General features: G+C 55.2%; 2 protein-coding genes across 8 annotated transcripts; both read right to left on the minus strand.

Annotated features, from left to right (window-relative positions):
• Positions 1-25: 25 nt before the first annotated feature.
• On the minus strand, positions 26-7,275 carry ARL5C (ADP ribosylation factor like GTPase 5C). The gene is made up of 6 exons (XM_006100767.3): positions 5,650-7,275; positions 5,007-5,067; positions 3,709-3,856; positions 2,571-2,654; positions 1,910-2,061; positions 26-259 (listed from the first exon to the last, which is right to left on the minus strand). Exons 1-6 carry the CDS (start codon positions 5,693-5,695, stop codon positions 211-213), a joined length of 540 nt encoding a protein of 179 aa, XP_006100829.1. The 5' UTR covers positions 5,696-7,275; the 3' UTR covers positions 26-210.
• A 2,992-nt stretch (positions 7,276-10,267) lies between these two features.
• Positions 10,268-20,332, minus strand: CACNB1 (calcium voltage-gated channel auxiliary subunit beta 1). 7 transcript variants are annotated; one of them, XM_023764373.1, is made up of 10 exons: positions 20,256-20,332; positions 20,017-20,024; positions 18,541-18,560; positions 18,198-18,278; positions 17,726-17,784; positions 17,432-17,541; positions 17,112-17,263; positions 14,340-14,435; positions 13,738-13,923; positions 10,268-12,063 (listed from the first exon to the last, which is right to left on the minus strand). In XM_023764373.1, the coding sequence occupies exons 4-10, from the start codon at positions 18,240-18,242 to the stop codon at positions 11,599-11,601; spliced, it is 1,113 nt and encodes a 370-aa protein (XP_023620141.1). In that variant the 5' UTR covers positions 18,243-18,278; positions 18,541-18,560; positions 20,017-20,024; positions 20,256-20,332; the 3' UTR covers positions 10,268-11,598. The 7 variants fall into 7 exon arrangements, with proteins under 7 accessions (XP_023620141.1, XP_023620138.1, XP_023620137.1 ...); XM_023764370.1 differs by lacking the exon at positions 18,541-18,560 and adding an exon at positions 19,386-19,678 and having other exon boundaries at positions 19,948-20,024; positions 20,256-20,273; XM_023764369.1 differs by lacking the exon at positions 18,541-18,560 and adding an exon at positions 19,386-19,730 and having other exon boundaries at positions 19,948-20,024; positions 20,256-20,272.
• Between the last annotated feature and the right edge of the window lie 587 nt (positions 20,333-20,919).

Raw genomic sequence — 20,919 nt, forward strand, 5'->3', positions numbered from 1 at the left:
CAGCTTTACCTGCTGTCCTGTCTGCGGCAATTCAGAGTGTACAGTCTAGCTCCTCTGTGGGGAGTTAGGTGGGCAGCGGCTTCTCCCTGTCCGTAGCTGCCCCTGCTCCCACCAGAGAATCGTAGAAAAGTAATAAATAGTCACTTGGGTTTTCCACCCGAGTAGTCCATGCTAAACCCCGAAGTTCCCGGTTGGCCTCCGACTGGGACATCAGTTGGCAGTGGCCCGAGACTGCATCCACTGGAGCCCAGCAAGCAGCCTGCAGGACGGGAGGGACAGAGCAAGATCAGTATATCCCATGAGGATGATGGCCCTCAAGCCCCCAGCCCCTGCCCAAAGCCAACTGAATGTGGCAACTGACGTTACAGCGATCTTTCAGTCAATAATATAAACAAAAACACACACACACACACACACACACAAAATAATAATATAAACAGACTGAGTATGTACTATGCACCAGCTACTGTGCTAGGCACTGTGGTTACCGGTGAAAAAACAGACACGCCCTCTGGGGCTTACATCCTACAGAGGAGGTGGATATTAAACAAATGATCACCCAAATAATTCCATCACTACATACTGTAATAAAGGTTAGGAAGGAGCTGTACAGAGGCCTCTGGAAGTCTGGGAATCAGCGGGACTTCTCTAAGGAAGGGGCCTGGAGACCTACCTTAGCAATGTCTTTGGGCAAATCTCTAGCGCCCCCTTCCCACCCGCTCCATCGAAGGAGGCAGGGCCAGGGTGACTTCAAAGGCCTGGGAAGAGACCCCCATAAGCAAGTTCTCCCATTAGACTGTTAGCAACACCAGAATGAAAGGTGGGGGGGATAGGGTGGTCTTGGTCATGACTTTATCACCTGGCACAGTGCATGGCACATGGGGGTACTTAGGAAATGCTGGTTGAATTGAACTGACTGGGGGGGGGGGGGCGCGAGGGGGTCCTCTTGACCCAGGAGGTAGCAAGAGACCACGGGAAATGTGTGGCTCCTTGGCTGGCCTGACCAAAGCCTCCCCTTCTTTAATCAGCCATCTAGGTCCTTGGCCTCTGTGATTCCACCTGAGAAGGAAAAGGGAAGGGCTCTCTCCAGACCTGATATGGGCCCTTTCTGCATGACCGTGACCGTGACCGTGACCTAGCACCTTCACATCCTTCAGGTGTTTGCTCAGCAGCTCCCTTCTCAGCAGCCCCTCCCCAGATAGCTTATCTAAGGTTGCAACATCCCCCCACCTCCATGTACTTCCAATCTTCTTTCCTACCTGACTTCCCCTAAGCACTTAGCACTTTTTAACTTAATACATATATTTTTATTTTTATTGTCTGTTTCCTCCCCCCACCCCCACGGGAACGTAAGCTCCAGGAGGGCAGGTATTTTGGTCTGTTTTGTTTACCGGTGTTTCTCCAGGGGCCTAGAACAGTGCCTGGCGCAAGTAGGTGCTTAATACACGTGAATGAGCGGTATCATTTACTCTCTACAGAAACTCTGGGAGGAAGTAGATTTAATCACCCTCCTCTTTAGAGGTGAGGAAACCCACGGTCAAAAAGAGTCGTGATTTCTGCCTCGAAGGCTTGTCCCAGGTCTTCCCATGGCTCTCTCCTCTTCATTCAGATCTCAGCTCAAAAGACATTTAGTAGAGGCTGCCCCTCGCCACCAGAGCTAAACCAGACCCATCCCCACCCCTCTGTCACTGTGGTCCAAGTTCACGTTCTTCATAGCACTTGTGAGCACCTAAAACGTGGGGGGCGGGGGGTGGACTGTCGCCTCTCCCCCCACTAGAACAAGCTCCTGAGAGCAGGGGCTCTCTTGCTCACGGCTCACCCACAGCATCTCAGCTGTGGGAAGGATATTCTGATGGTCAGTCATTCATTGGTACCAGTCCCAGGAGGTCCAGGTGGGATGGCCACTAACCCTTCCCCGGTGAGGGCACAGCAGCCCTGTATGTGCCATGGGTGGTCTTTGATGGCACTCAGGGTGAGGAATTGGGAGATCTCCACGGTGGTCATGGAGTCCTTCAGATCCTGCTTATTGGCAAAGATCAGGACAGAAGCATCTCGCAGAGCCTGTGGACAGAGGAGCCCAGCCCGTCAGCCTTCCAGGGCCCAGCCTCCCTCCCCAGTGGCCCTTGAGTGTCCCCTGGCTCCCCTGCTGCCCCAGCAAGAGAAGCCCAAGCCCAAGTGGGGTGGGCATGGGGGCCTGTCCCAACATAGCAACCCCAGCAAATGACACTGACAGCTCACAGATGCCTCCAAGCCAGCTCATAGAGTCCCTAACAGTCCCATGACACAGGAAGCGGATGATTCTCCCTAATTTATAATTGGGTGAACAGAATTAGAGAGGCAAAGTGGCTTGCCTGGGGTCCCACCGTGAGTGGGACATGGTTTCAGAACCTGAACCAGCAACTTTGGCTTCTGTGGTCAACTGTGCTGCAGGCATTATCGCCCTTCATCTGAGATAAACTAGCCCTGCCCCAGCTGCTGAGCTAGAGGCTCTCAGAGACCAAGTCACAGGAATGAAGCTCAGAGGCCACATGAGTAAGCTGAGGTGACACAGGGAGCCGCAGGGGGCTTACCTCGTGGGCCAGCATCTTATACAGCTCCTCTCGAGTAGTCAGCAGCCGGTCCCGGTCCGTGCTGTCAATCACAAGGACGATGAACTGGCCAGCAGAGGGGGACCATGAGTGGTGGGCTTTCCCTTTGGTGAAGGTGCCCTCTGCCCAGCTGTGCTCCCCGCTGGCCTCTGCACTACCCTGATGCGAGTCCCACAGAAAACAAACTCTCCAGTCTCAAGATCTCACTGCCCTAGTTCCATTTTTTTTGTCTTACATTTATTTGTTTTTGTTCTAGTCTCATTTTAATTCCCCTTTCCAACCAGACACCTGGAATATACAGCATGACCTCAGATTTCCTGCCAGAGGCTATGCCCTGGGCATTCATGAGTCCATTTAGGCCTCACCACAGCCCTTTGGAACTGACACTGAAGTTGACCCTTGAACAATGCGAGGAATGGGGGCAACCAACTCCCACACAGTTGAAAATCCACATATAACTTTGGACTCCCCAAAACTTCAGTCCTCGGTATCTGCAGGGGACTGGTTTCAGGGCCCCTGTGCATACCAAAATCTACGGATGCTCAAGTCCCTTCTAGAAAATGGCATAGAACAACGGACTCTCAACCACAGTGCCATTCCCAGGAACGCAGAAGGCTGGCTGTCTATATATTGAAAAAATTCACAGATAAGTGGACCCATGTTGTTCAAACCCAAAGTTTTTCAAAGTTCAAGGGTCAACTGTATTATTATCCCCATCTACAGATGAGGAGACTGAGGTGCAGCAAGGTGACATATCCTGCCCTCAGCCACACACCTGGTGAGTGGAGTGCTGGAATTTAAACTCGGCTTTCTCGTTCCAGGAGTGAAACCACTGGATTCTACTGCTTCCAGAGTGAGTAAGTGAAACCCCCGGAGACAAGGGTCTACCCCATCCAGTGCATCAAACGGAAAAGTGCCAGCCAGCAGACAAAGCTGCTAGGAAGTATTCAAACATGCCCACAGGCACTGTGCTGTGTAAGTATTTGACAGGCATGCATTAGCTATTGTTGTATTATTCAATTTTCACAACAACTCAGTGGGGGGACCGAGGCTCAGAGAGGTTAAGTCACTGACTAATGTCACACAGCACACAGCCCCTCCAGCCCCGGGCCCACCTCACCTCCGTGTTGGAGAAGTATGTGTTCCAGGTGGAGCGCAGAGCCTCTTGGCCCCCTATGTCCCACATGAGAAAGTGGGTCTTTCGCAGAACAACCTCCTCCACGTTGCTGCCGATGGTGGGACATGTGTGGACCACCTCATTCATCAGGCTGGGGGGGTAGGAGAGGGTACCAAGAGCTCAGCCCAGCTCACTCACAGCTCTCACCTCCGACCCCTCTGCTCCTAAGTCAGGCTGAATCTAGTTCCGAAGAAATCAGCCCAGGTTGACCGAGCCTCTGCTGAGCAGGAGTGAGACCAAGTCCTGCCCTGGCTTGGACCCCAGAGAGGGGAGACTTAATCGAACAGTCTCCCCAAACTTTGATATGCAGCTGAATCACCTGGGAGCCTTGTTAAAATGCAGATTCTGATCCAGTGGGTCTGGGCTGGGGCCCAGCGCTTTGCACTTCTAACAAGCTTCCAGATGCTCCACCGCTGCTGGTCTGTGGGCCACACTTTGAGTAGCGAGAGATTAGACAAACGAGACAGACACTCGTGAGGGCCATCCGAAAGGTGCTCTGGCTACAGTGACAGAAAACACACACCCTTTCACCTGCAAGGGATTCCTCCGGGAGATCTGGGAAGTCACTCCCTGTGCTCTTGGAGTCAGAGGTGAGAGAGAAACGTCCTTTTCACTGTATACTCCTGTGCTGTTAGGATTTTTCTTTTCTTCTCATTTTTAGAAACCATTTCTATGTGTCACTTTTTCAGGGGAGAAAATCTGTCCTAAGTAAACACTCTGGAGGCTCCAGAACAGGAGAGATACCATCCGGGGAGTGAATTTCGGGGGAAACTCCGATGGGTTATTACTCAGCACATGTGCCGGACTCTGCCGGACCAGGGGCCACGGAGCCCAGCGGACCCAAAGCTGGCCCTCCCTTAGGGTTGGCAGAAGGAAGGCAAAGATGCAAAGGTGGAGGGAGCGCAGGAGTTGAAAAGAGGGGACCCGCCGCTAGGGGGTAGAGAAGAGCAGGGAGGCGGGAGGAACCTGCCTGCCCACCAGCCTCAGCCTGTAGCCGAGCTTGGCAGGGGCCGGGGGCAGATGGCGGGGCGCAGTGGGGTTGCCCATGCCGAGCAGCATTCGAATGCCAGGTCGAGGGGCCACTGAACTGAGTGAGGGGCCACTATCCCAGGAAGGTCCCACTAGCGTTCTCCAAGTCACTCCTCCCGGGAACCCAGGGAAGAGCTCCGGTGATTGGCCCACGTGTTTGTCAGTCTGGTGGAAAAGCACAAGCCCCGCCCCCCACCCCGGGAGTCACTTACAACTGGTAGAGGATGGTGGACTTTCCTGCGTTGTCCAGGCCCACGATGATAACCTTGTGCTCTGCAGGCATCCGAGGGGAGGGCAGGGTCAGGGCCCAACGCGATGACCAAGGGACTGTGGGACCCACCAGACCGCCCACGAAGGAGACAAGTGTCCCCAGGAGGCTGGGGGACTTCCCCACGGTACCACTTCTGCTCCCCCACCCCCATCTCCCACTCACCCCCCAAAAAGGGGGGGGGGACCAACAGGACAGGTTTCTTTCCCACGGCCCCGCACACCAGCCCCACCTCCCTCGCTCCACAATTCCAGAAAAGGGATTGTCTGAAGGGTCCGGGGAGCTCAGGGCTTGTCAAGACCCGGAGGGGTCGGGGAAAGAACCGAGCGCGAAGTCACGATCGCAAGAAGCCGGCGGCGGCGGCTTTTACCCCGAGGATGTAGCTCGCCCAGCCTGTGCCCCGGGGCGCACCGAAACCCGCGACCCGCGAGGAGCCGGCAGGGAAGGGGCAGGGGAGCCTGCGCGTCGGGCTCGGGGCGCCCGTGCAGGACCCTCCCGGTCCTAGGTTACCCAGCGCATCCCAATCCCAGGAGACCTGGTGGGAGCCGGATCAAAGCGATCACTTGGATGCCCTGGGCGCCCCTTACCCTGTTTCCCGAAGATGCCCATCAATTTGGCCATCAGTTGTCCCATGGCGCGTCCGGGGCCGAGCAGGTGCAGGACTCAGTGGCCCTCGGGGGGGCCGGGGTTGAGCCCGGGCGCTTGGAGCCCCGCCCCCGGGGGAGGGCCAGACGGGGTCTATGAGGTCACGGGAGCCTCCTGAGTCTCCTGCAGGGCCTGGGAATTCCCTGAAACGCTGAGCCCTCAGGGATGCTATGGACGTCAGGTTGACAACAAACTACTGTCCAGAGCCCTGGAGGTGCAAGGAAAGTGGAGCCCAGACTCCACATCCTCCCCATCCTCCTGAGAAAATCCCAGAGTTCTCTGGGTGGACTGCTCCCCCACTGCCAATCCAGGAGACTCAGACCGTGTTCCATGACCGTGTCCCAGCTCTTCCTTCTCCAAGGCCATGTCTGGATCATGAGGCTAAAGCAAAACCCTTGGCCACCCACCTTCTCCACCTACTAGCTGTGTGGGGGAGACAGGGCTCACTGATCCCCTCTCTCTGAGCTGGGAGAGTATTTTGACCCTCAACAGATCTCTAGCTGTTCACTTGTGTGGGTCTTGTAGTTCCCTAGGGTCTCCCTCCTTTTGCAGGTCCCTTGGGTGACAGGCAACTTCTATGATTTACTGACAACCCGACTGCTCAGGCACAGCTCCCTGAACCCAGAGGGTAGGCATCCGAAGACAGGGATGGAGCAAAAAAAAAGACATCTCTCAGCCACAAACCCTACAGAGGGATTCCAGATACTAAGACACGGCAGAGGAGGAACAGGAAGGGGGAGCCGCTTGTTGATGTTTGTGAATTTCCTTCTTGCTTAAACTGGGGAAAACCAGAAAACAAAAAGAGAAGTGGGGAAGGCAAACCAACAGTAGGCTGCAGGGCAGTTAGGAGACACCAGCCATCACCCAGGGCACTTGGCTCCTCCCACCCCTCTGCTCTAAGGGTCTCCCTGCCTCTGTCTCCCCTTCCCAGGCATCTCCTCACAGCCCTCAGTCCTGTTAACCTTCCCAGTCTGTTACTCCACAGCTCATAAACCTTCAATGGTTCCCTAGTGCCCACTGGATTCAGATCAGTCTCCTCACCTGAAATTCAGGAACCTCTATGAATAGCCCCCATCTGCCTTTGCAGCGTATCTCCCATGTTTGCCTCCAACGGTCCTTGCTCACACAGGCACAGCTCTTTCCAACTGTGCTTTTACCTCTGCATTTCCTCCACTTGAACGCCTTTCCCTTTTTCAGAAAGGAGGGTTCCTGAGCCCCATCCCATTGGCTGCCTGCCATAAAAGCCACCTACTTGCCAAGCTCCGGCCTGGTTCTCCAGCCATATGGGGCTTCTCTCCACACTGAGACTGCGGACTGGACTGACATGCCTGTTTCTTCCAACCATCTGTGATTCCTAGCGGGCGGGGTTCGTGTCTTGTTCACCTGTGTGCCCCCCACCTGGTCCAGTGCCCGGCCCACAGTAGGAATGTGTTGCTATTGGATTGAAGTACAGTGAGTTAAGCTACAACCTGAGAAATGGTTTTGGAGTATTAAACAAAAGAAAGTGTGAGTACAAGTTGAAGAGCATGGAGGAAGACAGGGAAGTTTGTGAAGAGAAGAGAGAAAAGAATTCAATTAATACAGAATTTTCATTCACCCCACCCCCCACCCCCCAGATTCCTAGCAGAGTGAGAAGGAAGAATTGGCTAACGGAGAGCCCATCTGGCTGATTTCATTTCGGCCCTACAAAAAGGAGCTGGGGCTGCGGCTGGGTGCAGGGGGGTGAGGGCATAGGAGGGTGAGGGCACAGGAGGTGCTGAGGGAAGCAGCAATGTGTTAAGCATTCTCACCATCTGTTTCCTGGGGGTGGGGGGGACCTGTTAGTGTACCCTGCCTCCTCCGCCACCACCACCACTTGCAGAATTGAAAGTGACATTCGGCCAGCTGGAGCACATTCAGTAAACAGACCAGAGCCCAGCCTTCCTTGAGGCCCAGAGCTGGATCTTAGGGGCATTTCATTCACTTTTCATTCATTTGACGAATATGAGTCAGGAGGTAGGAAACATGCCAAGTAGACAAAACAGACCCAGTCTGGGTCTTAGGAAGCTTACTGTCTAGTGGGGAGACAAATACACATACCAAAAACAAACCCACAAAAACAAACCACCAACCAACCCTGGGAGGCCGTAGATGGGAAGGCCCGATTTAGAAGGGAGCCAAGGCACTCTTCTCTGAGGGTGTGATCACGGGAGCTAAGTCAGGCTTTCGCTCTAGAGTGTTGGACCGGAACACCCCCTCGCTTCTGGGCCGTCGTGGCCCTGCTCAGCTCATTTCATTCTTGATTGGTGGAAACCTTCAGCCACACCTAGGACTGAGGCTCGCTCTGGTGCAGAACATATTGCAGACAGAAGCAGCCAGTCAGGTGTGTGTATGTGGGGGGCGGGGGAGATCCCCAATGCCTCAGTTCCTGAACCCCTGAGGTGGCTGTGGTAGCAGAACCAGCCTCTCTGGGCCTCATCACAGCCAGCTTCATGGTTGTTGACGTCCCGTGCTGACTGTGTCAGTTGAGGGCTTGTGGTTACCAAGAGACAAGTCTCTCTCTCTCTCTCTCTCTCTCTCTCTCTCTCTCTCTCTCGCCTCCCAATATCTCCAAGCCACCTAGAGATGCCCCTGCCTGTATGTTCTGGGCAAATGCAATTTCAGGCAGAAGGCACATGGGGAAGAGACACATCTCCAGATACCTGTTTCCTCCTCCCTCCCCCGCTCCGCTCCCAGAAGCTGGGCCATCCTGGGGCAGGGGAGTTAGCCCTAGACTTGGGGGTCATGGACACCACAGAACTTGAAACCCAAACATCTGAGCCCAAGTTCTTGCTCCAGTGCCGTGTAACTATGGACAAGCTGCTGGATCTCTCTGAGCTTTATCTGTAAATGGTAGTTAATAATCCCGCCCTCGGTACAAAAATATCAGGCTCCACGCAGGATGGAGCTCTCTGCCGAGCACTCGGCTGTCTTCTTCTCTTCTCCCCTGGGCTGTCCTCCTACAGCACCATAAACCCACCTTGTCCAAAGCTAGGTATCGTTTCTGCCTCTAACTTGCTTTCTCTCTATAACCCACAGTCACCCTAGACACCTCCCTCTCTCTCAGCGACCATCTCCAGTTGCTCCTCAACAGCTCTCCATTCTGTTCGACGTCTCTGACAGCCACAGCCTCCTTTCCCACTCCACTGCTGAGGTCTAGTGCAGGCCCTTCTCATTCCTCACGTGGAGTACTGCAGGTTTCCAGGCTAGACCTTCCCGTCTGCTCCAAACTGCAACCAAGGCAATCTTGCTATAGCTGCGTGCAGTCCTTCGATTTCTGCACACCAGCTCAGGACAGAGCCCAAACTCCTTAACGTGACTCAAGATCCACGGGGACCTGCTCCTGCTGACCCTTCTCTGACCACACCGTGCGAGCATGCTTTGCTAGTGAAGTCCAAGAACACATCCTGTATGTCACCTGTCTCCTTTGCCTTCAACACTCCCCCACTCCTCTGCTGCCAGCCTCTGCTCAAGCCTTACTTCCTTCAGGAAGTTACTCCTGGTCTCCTCAGATTTAGGGGACTCAAGCCCTGACCCCTGTCCCAGGTTCCCCCAGAACCCAGTGCTCCCCCCATCAGACAGCTCACTGTGCTGTCCTGAATCACCTGTGGCTCCCATTTAGACTTGTGCCTGGTACATAGTAGGTGCTCAGCAAACGTTTGTTCAGTGGTTAAACATGGGAATGGATTGCACTGAAAGGCAGTGCAAAGAGCCCTACACTGGGAGGCAGAGACCGGACTCCAATCCCAGCAGCGCTTGAGGGCCGTGGGTGGGCCCGCCACTTGACCTGCGGGCCTGCCCAGTTCCTCTCCCCTTGGGTCTGCTGACCCCTCTTCCAGGGAGGTCTGGATGTCTGTTGCCCTCTCTACACACACACACAACTGCACACAGAATAGAGGAGCACTCAGGTTAAAGACCCAGGAGCTCATCCTTCAGGTCCAGCACCACCCCAGAATCAAGAACCAGGTGCTCCGAGAGACAACAGCAGTAACAACCTTCAGAAGCCCGCATCCTGCCAGCTGCTGAGGGCAGGAACTGGCAGCCACCTGCTGACCATCTTTCTCTGAAGCTGGGACTGGGGAAATCCCCATTCTCTCTGCCCCTCCCCCAAGGCTGGTTAGCAGGGGCTGGGTAGGGGGTAGTTGTGGGGGTTTTGGGGGAGAAAGCCCGAGACTCAGTCCCTCCCTCTCCTGAGGCGCTGGGGAGCAGTTGAGGCCAGAGGAGCAGAACAAGCACACGCCTTTAACATTGTGCCAGTGGGTCTGGATCTCACCCACTGTAGGACACCCAGGACACCCCATTTCTCCACCTCAGCTTCCCATTTTCCCTGGCTCTGCTTAAGGGGAGAGGGGTTCGCTGCGGAGTTTGGCGCTGAGTGGGGACTGAGCCGGGCTACACCGCTCAGTCAGGTCTGAATGTAATGCATCAGAGAGTCACAAATCACCCTCATCTCCTGTGGCGTAAACAACTCCAGGCACAGCTTCCTCCTGCACGCCCGCTCCCACCCCCCTGTGGGAACAAAGCAGGCTTGGGAGGCTGCCGCAAAGGACAGGATGGTGGTTTTATATGTGGCAAAATACTCCTAGGGGAGTAAAGACGAACAGACGGACAGATGGAGGCACATGATACCAGACAGGAGGGGGAAAGGTTGGGCAGTGGTCTCTTCTAACCAGTAAGTGGAAGCTGCACCCCACCCCCAGGTGGGGGGTGGGACAACATTGGCACAGGAGGTGGCGAGACAGGCATGAGGTGCCCATCCCTGAGGTGGGCAGCCGGGCAGGGCCCAGTCCTCGTTGGCACAATCGGCTCTCTCTGGCCCAGCTGGGATGCTGGGGAGGGCAGGGCTGCTGGGCTAAGGGGATGCTAGGTCGAGGGACACTCAGGTCAGAGGGGGATAGGAAGGCCTCTCCTGGGGGGAGTGGAGTGGACGTGGGTAAAGAACAAGAGGCAAATACAGAGCAGCAGCAGCAGCAGCAGCCAAGCCCCCCAGGGGAGATCCGTGGTCCCGAGGCCACCCCTGGGGCAGGGATCATTTCTTGGGCACCAACCCCAAGGGCCTCTCTCCTGGGGTTTTGGGGTGGGAATGAAGGAGCAATTTTTGGTTTCAAAATGAGGCGGACCAGTGTTCCATGGGCTCCACACCCAGTCACACAGGGACGTGGAGGGCCCCTCTTCTGATGGCAGCAGGCAAGGGATATTGTAGGCAAAGCTCATTCCTGGGGCAGGTAAAGGCTGAGACATGGAGGGGGGGTGGGGGTGGGAGCGTCTCCGATTGCCCACTCCTCAGGGTTAGGTCCTGGGTGGGCAGATGGCACTACAGCTGATGCCCATCAGTTTCTACCCAGACACCTCCCCAAGGGGCTTCCTCCTACCAGAGCTTCCTCCTACCAGACGAGGCTGCCAGAAAGCTGGGGGGAGAGGGGTGGGGAGGGTTGGGCATGAGGAGGGACCCTGGGCCTGGAGTTTGGGAAGAGAACCCTCATGGAAAAGCCTGTGGCCTCTCTCTCCAGGAAAAACCCCCTACCCTTCCCAACTACTCCAGGTGGGAAAGGGCCACCCATGGAGAGTCCCAAGTAGAAGGAGCTAAGGAAGTGCACCTTTTCTCTGGGAGAGAGACCCCCGAGGAGGGGAAAAGGAGACACTGCAGACAGGTGGGCACCCCCCATCCACCTGCCGCAGGGAGATAAAGACCTACAGCTGGAGCGGAAGGGACTCCCAGGAGCTGGGATGCTACCACTAAGAAAAAACCAACACTGAGCAAAGGCATCTGAAAGAGAAGCGCCCCCTGGAGGTCAGATACACCCCGGCGGTGAGCGGGCTGCACCTCCCCTCCCCTGGGCTCAGAGTCCTTCCTCCCAGTGTGGCCCGGCCTCTCAGCGGATGTACACACCCCGCCCCCAGCCCTCCAGCTCGTTCTTGTTGCGCCCCAGCACGGGCGCCCCGCCCTCCGCGCAGTAGCGGGCCTTATTGCGGCCTCGATTCCGGTTGTCAGTCAGCTCCTCTTCATAGTCGTTTTCTTCATCCTCCCAGGATCCCTGCCGGGCGGGTGGGGTACCGGCCCCAGCGGGGTCTCCGAGCCCTGGCCCCTCGGAGGGGTCAGTCTCCATGTCCACGCACGAGTCTCCCGGCTCGGTGTAGGTAGAATTTCGGTTGCCAGAGGCGTTGGCATCAAACGTGTCTTGGCGGGACAGTGCCCGCACGGTGCCCACCCGGCCTGGTGGGTGGCTGCTCGGGTAAAGGCCTGGGGGCTGGCCCAGCTCCCCCGGGTACTCGTGCACGCTGGCATGCTCCCCGGTGGCCCGGTCCAGCGACTGGTCCCCAGAAGCAAGGTAGGGTCCCTGGTTAGCAGACAGACGGCACACACCATGCAGACCGGGCAGGGGTGAGAGAAACACAACAAGGCAATGCAGGTTAGTGTTGGCACCGCGGCACCAGCCTGGCTGAGGGAGGAGGGGGCTCGCTCTAGGGGATGGAGCCCGGCCAAGGACTCTAAAGCCCGGACCTCAGGGCATTTGCTCCTTTGTTAGGACGGAAGGGGGCGCCCCACTTTCCCAGGGCTGAGGAGGCCTGAACTCTCCCGGCTCCCATGACACAGACCCCATGAACGATTAGTCATCGCTTCCTCAACACACGTCACTAATGCTGTTTTGGGGTAAATCATCATTAGCAGCTCATTAGTATGGCCACTCGTTAGTGGTCGATTGGGTTAGTCATTGCTCCAGTTTTCCAAATACACTCAGGGGATTTCAGCTCAAGCTCCCTAACCCCAGCTCCTTCCGCCCAAACCAGACCCTCATCAGAGGGTTCTAGAACCCCACACTCCCTGACCCAGGTTGAATGATGGAATACCTCCTCTGCCCCCAGCAGAGACTTTCAAAGCAGCAGGATAGGAAAAGCTGATGGGTCTCCACCCCACAGGAGATGATGAGGTGGCCCCATGTCCTCAGCATCAAATGCCACATGACCCGATGGCCACGTCCATCATAGAGGCCACTGGGAGGGTGCACAGAGGCCTGGGTCCTAGTCCTGCCCCTTTAAGTTGGGTGATGCTAAGCAACTGACTCCCCTTCCTGTGGCCCAGTTTCTCTGTGGTGGATCGAGGTGAGAGCAGCAGTTTCCAAACTGTTCCCCTGAGATCCGGGGTGGAGTGGGAGGGGTCCCCGTGGAGGTGAAGTGGAGGCCAAGCCACTAGCTCCCTCTGAGCAGAGCAAGGATGGCTTCTACTGAGCTTCCACATTAAGACTCAGTGAACGAATTTGAAAAGCAATGGTCTAGATTAGAATGTTTTTTTCTGGCTCTAATGGAGAATCAAATACGTCATGATGTGATCTCAGGGATGGGCCATGGCTCCCACAGGAGGAGGGAGAGGCAGGGCAGGGCGCCCACAGGAGGGCCTTTCCTGGAATCTGTTTAACTGGGAGAAGAATGGAAGGTTCAGCATCAATCACAGAAGATGCTACTTTCTGGGTCCCTTCTGAGGGGCCTCCTGTGGTTAGGGCTCTAGGGAAGGGGACAGTCGCTTTGGGTTTAAAGGCCCCTGCGTTGTGGGATTCCCTGCTCTGTTGGGTCTACAATGCTGTGACCACTCTTGAGTCTAAAATGGGCATGGAGTCCAGCGAACGACTCTACCAGTCTTCTCCATGTTTTCTTCCAAGTCACTTGACTTACAAGGGCCCCCAATCAGGCCTCACACCCAAAAGCCCCCAAGGCAGCGGATGTAGTCCTATGGCACCAGGCCCAAGGAGTACCATCAGCCCGCCCCAATCCCATAAACAAACCACAAACACCAGAAGCTGCTGCTCACCACATTTTTTTTACAAAATAGAGCTCTTTCCTTCCTTCCCCATGATCCCTGTTCTCCAATTCCCGGCCTTGGGCAGGAGGGGAGATGTGGGAGGAGGGGGTACCTACATGGCGTGCTCCTGCAGCTGGGGCACCGCCCCGGCCTGCTGTGAGGCCTCCAGCCCACCCCAGAAGCTGAGATTCCTCCTGAGTGAGGTGAGCACCTGTACCTGGAGGTTGGAGACAGGGGCAGGGCTGGCAGCCAGGGCTGCAGTAGCCATGGTGCGGTTCAGCAGTGGGTTAGGTGGAGTGCTGCTGGGCGGGTGTGTGGCCTTCCAATAGGCTTCCAAGTATTCGGCCAAGTGCTCACAGGCATCCTCCAATTGGTTCTCATCCAGGATGATGTCAAACATTTCCTGTGGAGGCGGGGTTAGGGGGAGGGCTAGGATGAGCCAGGCAGGACCTAGGGGTTGTGGGTATGGCCTGGGCACAGTGGGCGGAGAGTCAAGGGGTTGAAGGGCAAAGTTAAAAAGAGACTTCCGGATGTCCAGAAAGAGAAGGGGGGCTCTCAGATGGGCACTGGCAGAACCACAAAGGCTCTTGGTACCCACATAGTCCAACTCCCTCATTCTAGATTTAAGGCTTCGACTCCCCAAAGAGAAGTGGTACTTCTGGGGCTTGAAGCCAGTCTGTGACTGCCTGCCCAGCACTCCTTCCCAGAAGTCCATCAGCACCGCTGGACCCAGTGTTCCTGGCCACTCTGTCTCCCATGCAGGCCAGAGGAAACCAGAATCCAAATGCCGCCCCCCCGCCCCGGGGTCTGAGCACTCACAGGCGGACACTGCGCCAGCTTCTCCGAGGCCGCTATTTGCACATTGAGGTGTTTGGACTGAGACTTCCCTCGAGACTTGATGAGCCTCTGAAGTACCTGGTTTGGGGGGAGAAGAGGGAATCCCAGAAATGCACCAAGTCAGAGAGGCAGGCCCTGGTTAAAGCTGGCGTGGAGCGCCAGTGTCAGGGCGAGGGGATGTTGGATGACTCTCAGCCCTGGCCACCTCTTTAGAAATCACCTCACCAGCTCTGTATCCATCCTACACACTGCCCAGGCCCTCTCCTGGTTCTCATGCCAACATGTCCTAGAAGTTCTCGTCACAGTGGCTGTCTGAAGGGCATACAGCCCCTCTCCTCTAACCTTCTTCACAGCTTCATTGTCGAGGCCAACTTCCCCTCCATGTTAATGTTAACAACAGCCATGCTTTATGGGGCACCTGCTGCGTACTGGCACTATTTGGTACTTTTTACACGATCAATTCATTGAGTCCCGACACTAATCCCATTAGGTGGCCACTACTATCATTTTCACTCAATCGTAATAATAATAGCTGAAACAAACCCATAACCTTTGCTAAATGATCAAAGCTAACATCACCAATGATGCAGCAAACCAGTGTCATATGTCTCTTGATGCAATGCAATCAGGACACATGGCTTTGGTGAAAACTGAAGATGGACTGCATTCTAGATAACACTTCTTGAATCTGACAATTACACTGTGATTAATGTCCTTGTTCTTAAGAAATACATGGTGGGATAAAGGCATACAATCCCTATAACCTACTCTCAAATCGTTATGTGTACATAATATATACATACATATATGCATAAGATAAAGTAAATGTGGCAAAATGTTGAAAATTAGTCAATCTGAAGAAAATTGAATTGCACACTTTCAATGGCTGAATTGAATGGTACGTAAATTATATCCCAATAAAGCTGTTAAAAAATTAGCAAATCCAAGTGAAGGGCATTCAAAGGATGAGAGTTCTTTGGGCTATTCTTGCAACTCTTCTGCAAATAAACATCTTTTAAACAATAAAGTAGATATAGTGCTTAGTAGGTACCAGCCACTTTGCGTGGTTAATCCATTTATTTGATCTTCACAATCACTACCTGAGGATCCCTATTTTACAGATGAGGACACTGAGGCATAGAGATGTCAGGTGACTTGCCAAAGGAGCACAGAGCAGGTAAGTGGCAGCCCTGGGACATAAACCCAGGCAGTCTGGACTCTCAAAGAGTCCCCATCTTTAACTTCAGTCAGTTGCTCGTCCATGGGGGATGGGCCTACTGGTACTTTCTAGATCACAAAGTGTTGTTGCGATCTTATTGGATCCTTTCAACGACTCCAGGAAGTACTTAGATTCATCATCCCCTTTATGCTCATTAGAAATTTAGGACTCAGAAAGTTTAAGGAACAGGTGCTCAGCTCCCAGGGTGCTCTCATGAGGTAATAACAGTTACCACCCCTGGTTGCCATCATGAACTCTGGGCTCTTTATTTATTTTTTTATTATTATTATTTTTAAATATATTTTATTGATTTTTTACGGAGAGGAAGGGAGAGGGATAGAGAGTTAGAAACAGATGAGAGAGAAACATTGATCAGCTGCCTCCTGCATACCCCCTTCTGGGGATGTGCCCACAACCAAGGTACTGGAATCAAACCTGGGACCTTTCAGTCCGCAGGCCAACGCTCTATCCACTGAGCCAAACCAGTTAGGGCAAACTCTGGGCTCTTTACGTCATTACCTCAAACCCTCTCAACAATTAACACCAGGGAGGGATTATAATCCCCATTCTACAGGGGAAGAAAAGGAGGTCAGCGGCCTCAATTTCAATAAAAAATAACAACCAAAAAAAAAACCCCCGCCTTGACCGGTTTGGCTCAGTGGATAGAGCGTCGGCCTGCGGACTCAAGGGTCCCGGGTTCGATTCTGGTCAAGGGCATGTGCCTTGGTTGCGGGCACATCCCCAGTGGGAGGTGTGCAGGAGGCAGCTGATTGATGTTTCTCTCTCATCGATGTTTCTAACTCTCTATCCCTCTCCCTTCCTCTCTGTAAAAAATCAAAAAAATATATTTTTAAAAAAACAACAACAACAACAAAAACCCAACAAAATCTAATTAATAAGCCAACCACAGCTCGGATTTGAACCCCATGCTGTCTTCTAACTTCAAATCCTTCACCTACACTTGTCCTCCATGCGTCTCAAACCCCCACTTCTTCACCTACACTCGCCCTGCATGTTCCTCCCCCATTAACATCTAGGAGGGAAAACTAATGGAGCTGCAATATGACAAAGACGTAAATCCTACGGATTTCATCTCCATCAAGGTCCACATGAGGACAGTGCAGCAAAAAGGGCTGAAACCAAAAGGCAGGAAGGACCTCCCAGCTGTCAAGTAGCTGGGTGACACCTGGGACAACACGCACAGAATTCCAGTGTTCTGGATCAAGAGTGGGAGGTTAACCAGAGCGGAGATAGGGGACTGGCCTGCAGGACCCTAATAACAACATTTATATTAAGATCTATAGAGTATTAATCGCTAATACATGATGAGGTCCATTATACCGGAACCTTTGCTAAGTACTAAGTATTCACATTAGGTTGGATCTTCACAATATCCATGTGAGGGAGTTTTACAGAGCAGGAAAGTTAGGCTGGGTGATTCAGCCGCATCATTAGGAAGCAGCAGCTGGGATTTAAACGGGCAGCTGGACTCCCGAGAGCTCCTGTCCCCTCTCGGGTCCGGCCTCTGCACCCACCTTGGGAGAGGTGATCTTGATGTAAACAATGATGGGGGCCAGGGAGGTCTTGGAGAGCTGGGCCGGGTGGTTGATGGTGTCGGCGTCCAGAGCAACCAACTGAAGGGTCCGGGCCAGCTCGAAGATTCGCTCGATCTCGCTCTGAACCTCAGCTGGGGGTACATGGAGTCATGGAGAAGGGGGAACGTAAGGGAGCCCCCCAGGAGGCAGCGGTGGATAGAACACTTCTGGAGATGCCCCCCTCTCTCCTCCCACGTCTGGCCCCAGAAAGTCTGGCCCCAGAAAGCAGGGGATGGGGGGGTTGGAGCGGGGGGGCTCACCCAGGCTGGAGCGTGTGTTGGAGCGCTCAATGATGATGTGTTTGCTGGGGTTGTTGAGGACTGAGCGCTTAGCCAGGGAAATGTCCGCTGTCACCCGAGTGATGGAGATCCTGGGGGATGGGGCAAAGGGAGTGAGGGCTCAGGCCGGGCTAGAATGCCCTGCCTGCTCCACAGGCTCTAGGCCTGCCTCCTATCCCTCAGTCCGAGAGTCCCGAATGATCACTCAAGCCTTCCTGCCCATCCCCAGCAGGAGAGGACTGCGGTGGCAGTGGGGACCTAGCTCCGGGGTCTTACCTGCCATCAAACCGATGCTTCAAGAAGTCAAACAAAGCCTTCTGCATCATGTCTGTAACCTGAGGGTGGGATGTGGGGTGGGGGAGAAGTCAGGCGTTTAAAAAAGCCACTCAGCAAGGGTGGGCTGCTGGATAGATGCACCCTCCCACGCCATTTTCTTCTTAAATTCCTGAAATGGATGGGACCCTAGGGGAAGGAGGCGTCTTCTGAGTCTGAGGAGCCTCCAATGAGCTCTCAGATTCCAATGGTTCTTCTAGGTGGTACCTCTGCGAGGACGCTTCTGGGGATTTGGGGGGGGAGGAACTCGGCCCTCTGAGTGGGTCTCCCTGTGGGTGGGGCCCCTCTGGGGAATTTCTCTGAAGGTCGGTAGCCCTCTGGGGAAGATACCCGGGAACGTGGGCCCTTCGGAACCTCTGGAGTCTCTCTGAGGGCCTGGGCCCCTCTGGGTCCACTCCCGTCTACGGGCTCCTACCTCATAGCCCTTGAGCGACGGTCCCACCAGGATGATGGGCCTCATGGAAGGCACCACGTCATAGGGGGGCACATGCTCTGTCTGGAGGGGAGGCAGGGAGGGGAAACCCCACAGTGGAGATGGCATGAGCCCCTCTCCCCCAGCCTCCAGGCTCCCCCATGCATCCGTTCCTCCCGCTGGTCCCAGAGCCCAGATGTGGGGATCAGGGTGAGGGTGGGGAGGGATGGCAGGGAGAACCAGGAAGGGTAGGGAAATGGGGCAGATATGGGAATGGGTGTTAGAAGATCCCCCTAGCTCATCCCAAAGGGTGGGGACAGGGGACACAGAAAGCTGTGATACTCACCGATTTCTGCTTCTGTTTGGCTGGGTCCAGAGATTGCCAAGAGGGGGAGGAGGGAGAGAAGGGAGGGCACCCAGGCAGGGGCAGAGGGCAAGGAAGGAGCCAGGACAAGAGAGGGACGGAGAGCGGGCAGACGAGGAGAGATAACAGGGCATGCGTGTTAGTGACAGACAGAGCCAGAGAGAGGGGACGGGACCCCATGCCAGGGGGAGCCAGAGGTGGCCCTGGATCAGGGCTGGGAGCCGGACTGTCAGTCAGTCCGAGGGACTTGAGAATATTCAGACATACCAAGACCCTCTTTCTGGGTCTTGGAGAAGAGCTGGGAAGGCTGACAGCCCCTAATTTGGTGCCCACCTCTTGCCCCAGTACAGCCAACCTGCCCATTTTAAGAATTCTCTTAACTGTCCTGCTCTGCAGCCAGTAGACCCCCACATGCCCACCTAAGACCCATGGAGTCCGAAAAGGGCAAAGAAGGGTCACCGTTCCATGCCCCCTTCACATCTGGGGTGGGGGCAACATGGGATATCACAGTGGCAGTGAGGGGAAAGGTCAGGTTTCATTACTACCAGGTTCTACTCCTCGTTGGGGAGGGGGGCAGCTTTCCAAGGGAAGGGGTGCTTGGATTTCAAGAACTACCCCTTCCTGTGGAGCGGGCCAGGGTAGGGTTTTGTGTGGAGATAGACACGCCTGTCCTCTGTGCCATCCCACCCCTCCTGCCTCCTCAGCAGGAAGCCCCGATCCCTCGCAGAATCAGGCTGCTACCACATCTGAATCCATTCCAGCCCCCCTGACCCCCAAGATCTGGGCCCTGACCTCCTCCCCTCTCACAAGAACCCAGCAAGGATTACCTTCTTGAAGAAGGAGATGCGTTTGCCATGAGGTGATGGGGTGGTGACACTGCTAACACTAGTCTTGGCAGAGCCACCGGGCTCTCCAAGCTCAGCCTCCTCGTCCTCTAACTCTAGGGGGTCTAGTTCAAATGCTAAGTTAGTCATTTCGTTACCTGGACCGGAGAGTCAGGAGAGAGAGGGAGGAGGGAGGCGGCGAGGTGGGGAGGAGTGAGATGGACAGGGAGACACAAATACAGAACGCAGGGATGGGATGGGGGAAAAAGAAAGAAGAAGAGGTGAATGGAACAGGGCTGGGAGAAATGAATAGGGGGAGGGGGAGGGGGGTCAGGCAGAGAAATGGAGCTACCAAAGAAATGGGAGAGGAGAGACATGAGAGGATGGGTGCTGACTGGCCCAGCTCGTGGGGTGCCCTACTCTTCATGGAGAGGGGACCCCTGGATGTGTGTGGAGGACTCAGGAATGGGGTGCCCTCTACTGCAGGGGAAGGAAGGGGAGGGCAGTGGGGAGACCACCCCACCCGGAAGCTCCCATGACTCCCCGGGGCGGCAGCAGCTCTTACCACTGGCAGGGGGTGTGGGGCGGCGGGTGCCCGTCACCACGTCTCCCAGGCTGGAGCTGGAGTTGTCACCTGATTTGCTGTGTGGGTAGAGAGGCAAATGGAACTGTGAGCTAAAGAGGTGGTTGTGAGGGGGGGGGGGAATCTCATTCTCTCACATGCTGCCCTGCCCCCAAGATTCTCCAACCCCACGGGTGATACCACAGGCAGCTCTGTGCCTTCAGGGCCACCCTGAGGCCAGGTCCTGGCTGAATGGCCTCTCCCGGGGTTGGCAGGTCCCATTCCCCCCCCCCCCCCTTCCCGCCAGACACCTGGAGCTGAGGCGGTTCTGGCGCAGCTTCTGTTCCTGCAGCAGACGCAGGCTGTCCAGCTTGACGGGGCTAGGGATGAAGCCAACCTCACAGCCCTCCTTTACCAGTCTCCCGATCCACCAGTCATTATTGTATTTCTGCAAACAACGGCAGGTGGGGTGGGAGAGACCAAGAGGGAGATTGGAGGTGCAAGCCAGCAGCCACCCTGCGGGGGAAACTACCCTCGGAGTTGCCTACCCTGCCCGGGGGGGTGGCCCCCTCAAAGAGCCCCACCCCTGGCTCCAGCCTCTGAGGACAGCCCCAATTTTCAGGACCACTCCAGGACCAGCATCCTCTTGGGCCATGGATCACCCTGCCCCCAGCACATCCCCGTTCTGAGAGTCCTTCTTCCCCACGTGGCCGTCCTGCCCTGGAAAGGCGGGGAGAGAAGCACACGCTGGCACCTACGCGTGCCTGGCAAGCTGCCGCTCCACTTACAGGCCTCACCACAATCCTGCCCAACAGCCTTGTGGCCTGGGCATGACCACCCCGTTTCACCAGTGAGGAATCAGAGGCTCAGAGAGGCGGAAAGATTTTGTCCTAAGGGGGCAAACAGCCCTCAGCCCACTTCTTGCTTGGGCTCAGAAGCTTTTTCTCCAGAGAGCCCCTCCCCCTGGGAACCCCC

Source organism: Myotis lucifugus, unplaced genomic scaffold (genome assembly GCF_000147115.1).
Source record: "Myotis lucifugus unplaced genomic scaffold, Myoluc2.0 scaffold_329, whole genome shotgun sequence".
In the NCBI taxonomy this organism is placed as follows: domain Eukaryota; kingdom Metazoa; phylum Chordata; class Mammalia; order Chiroptera; family Vespertilionidae; genus Myotis; species Myotis lucifugus.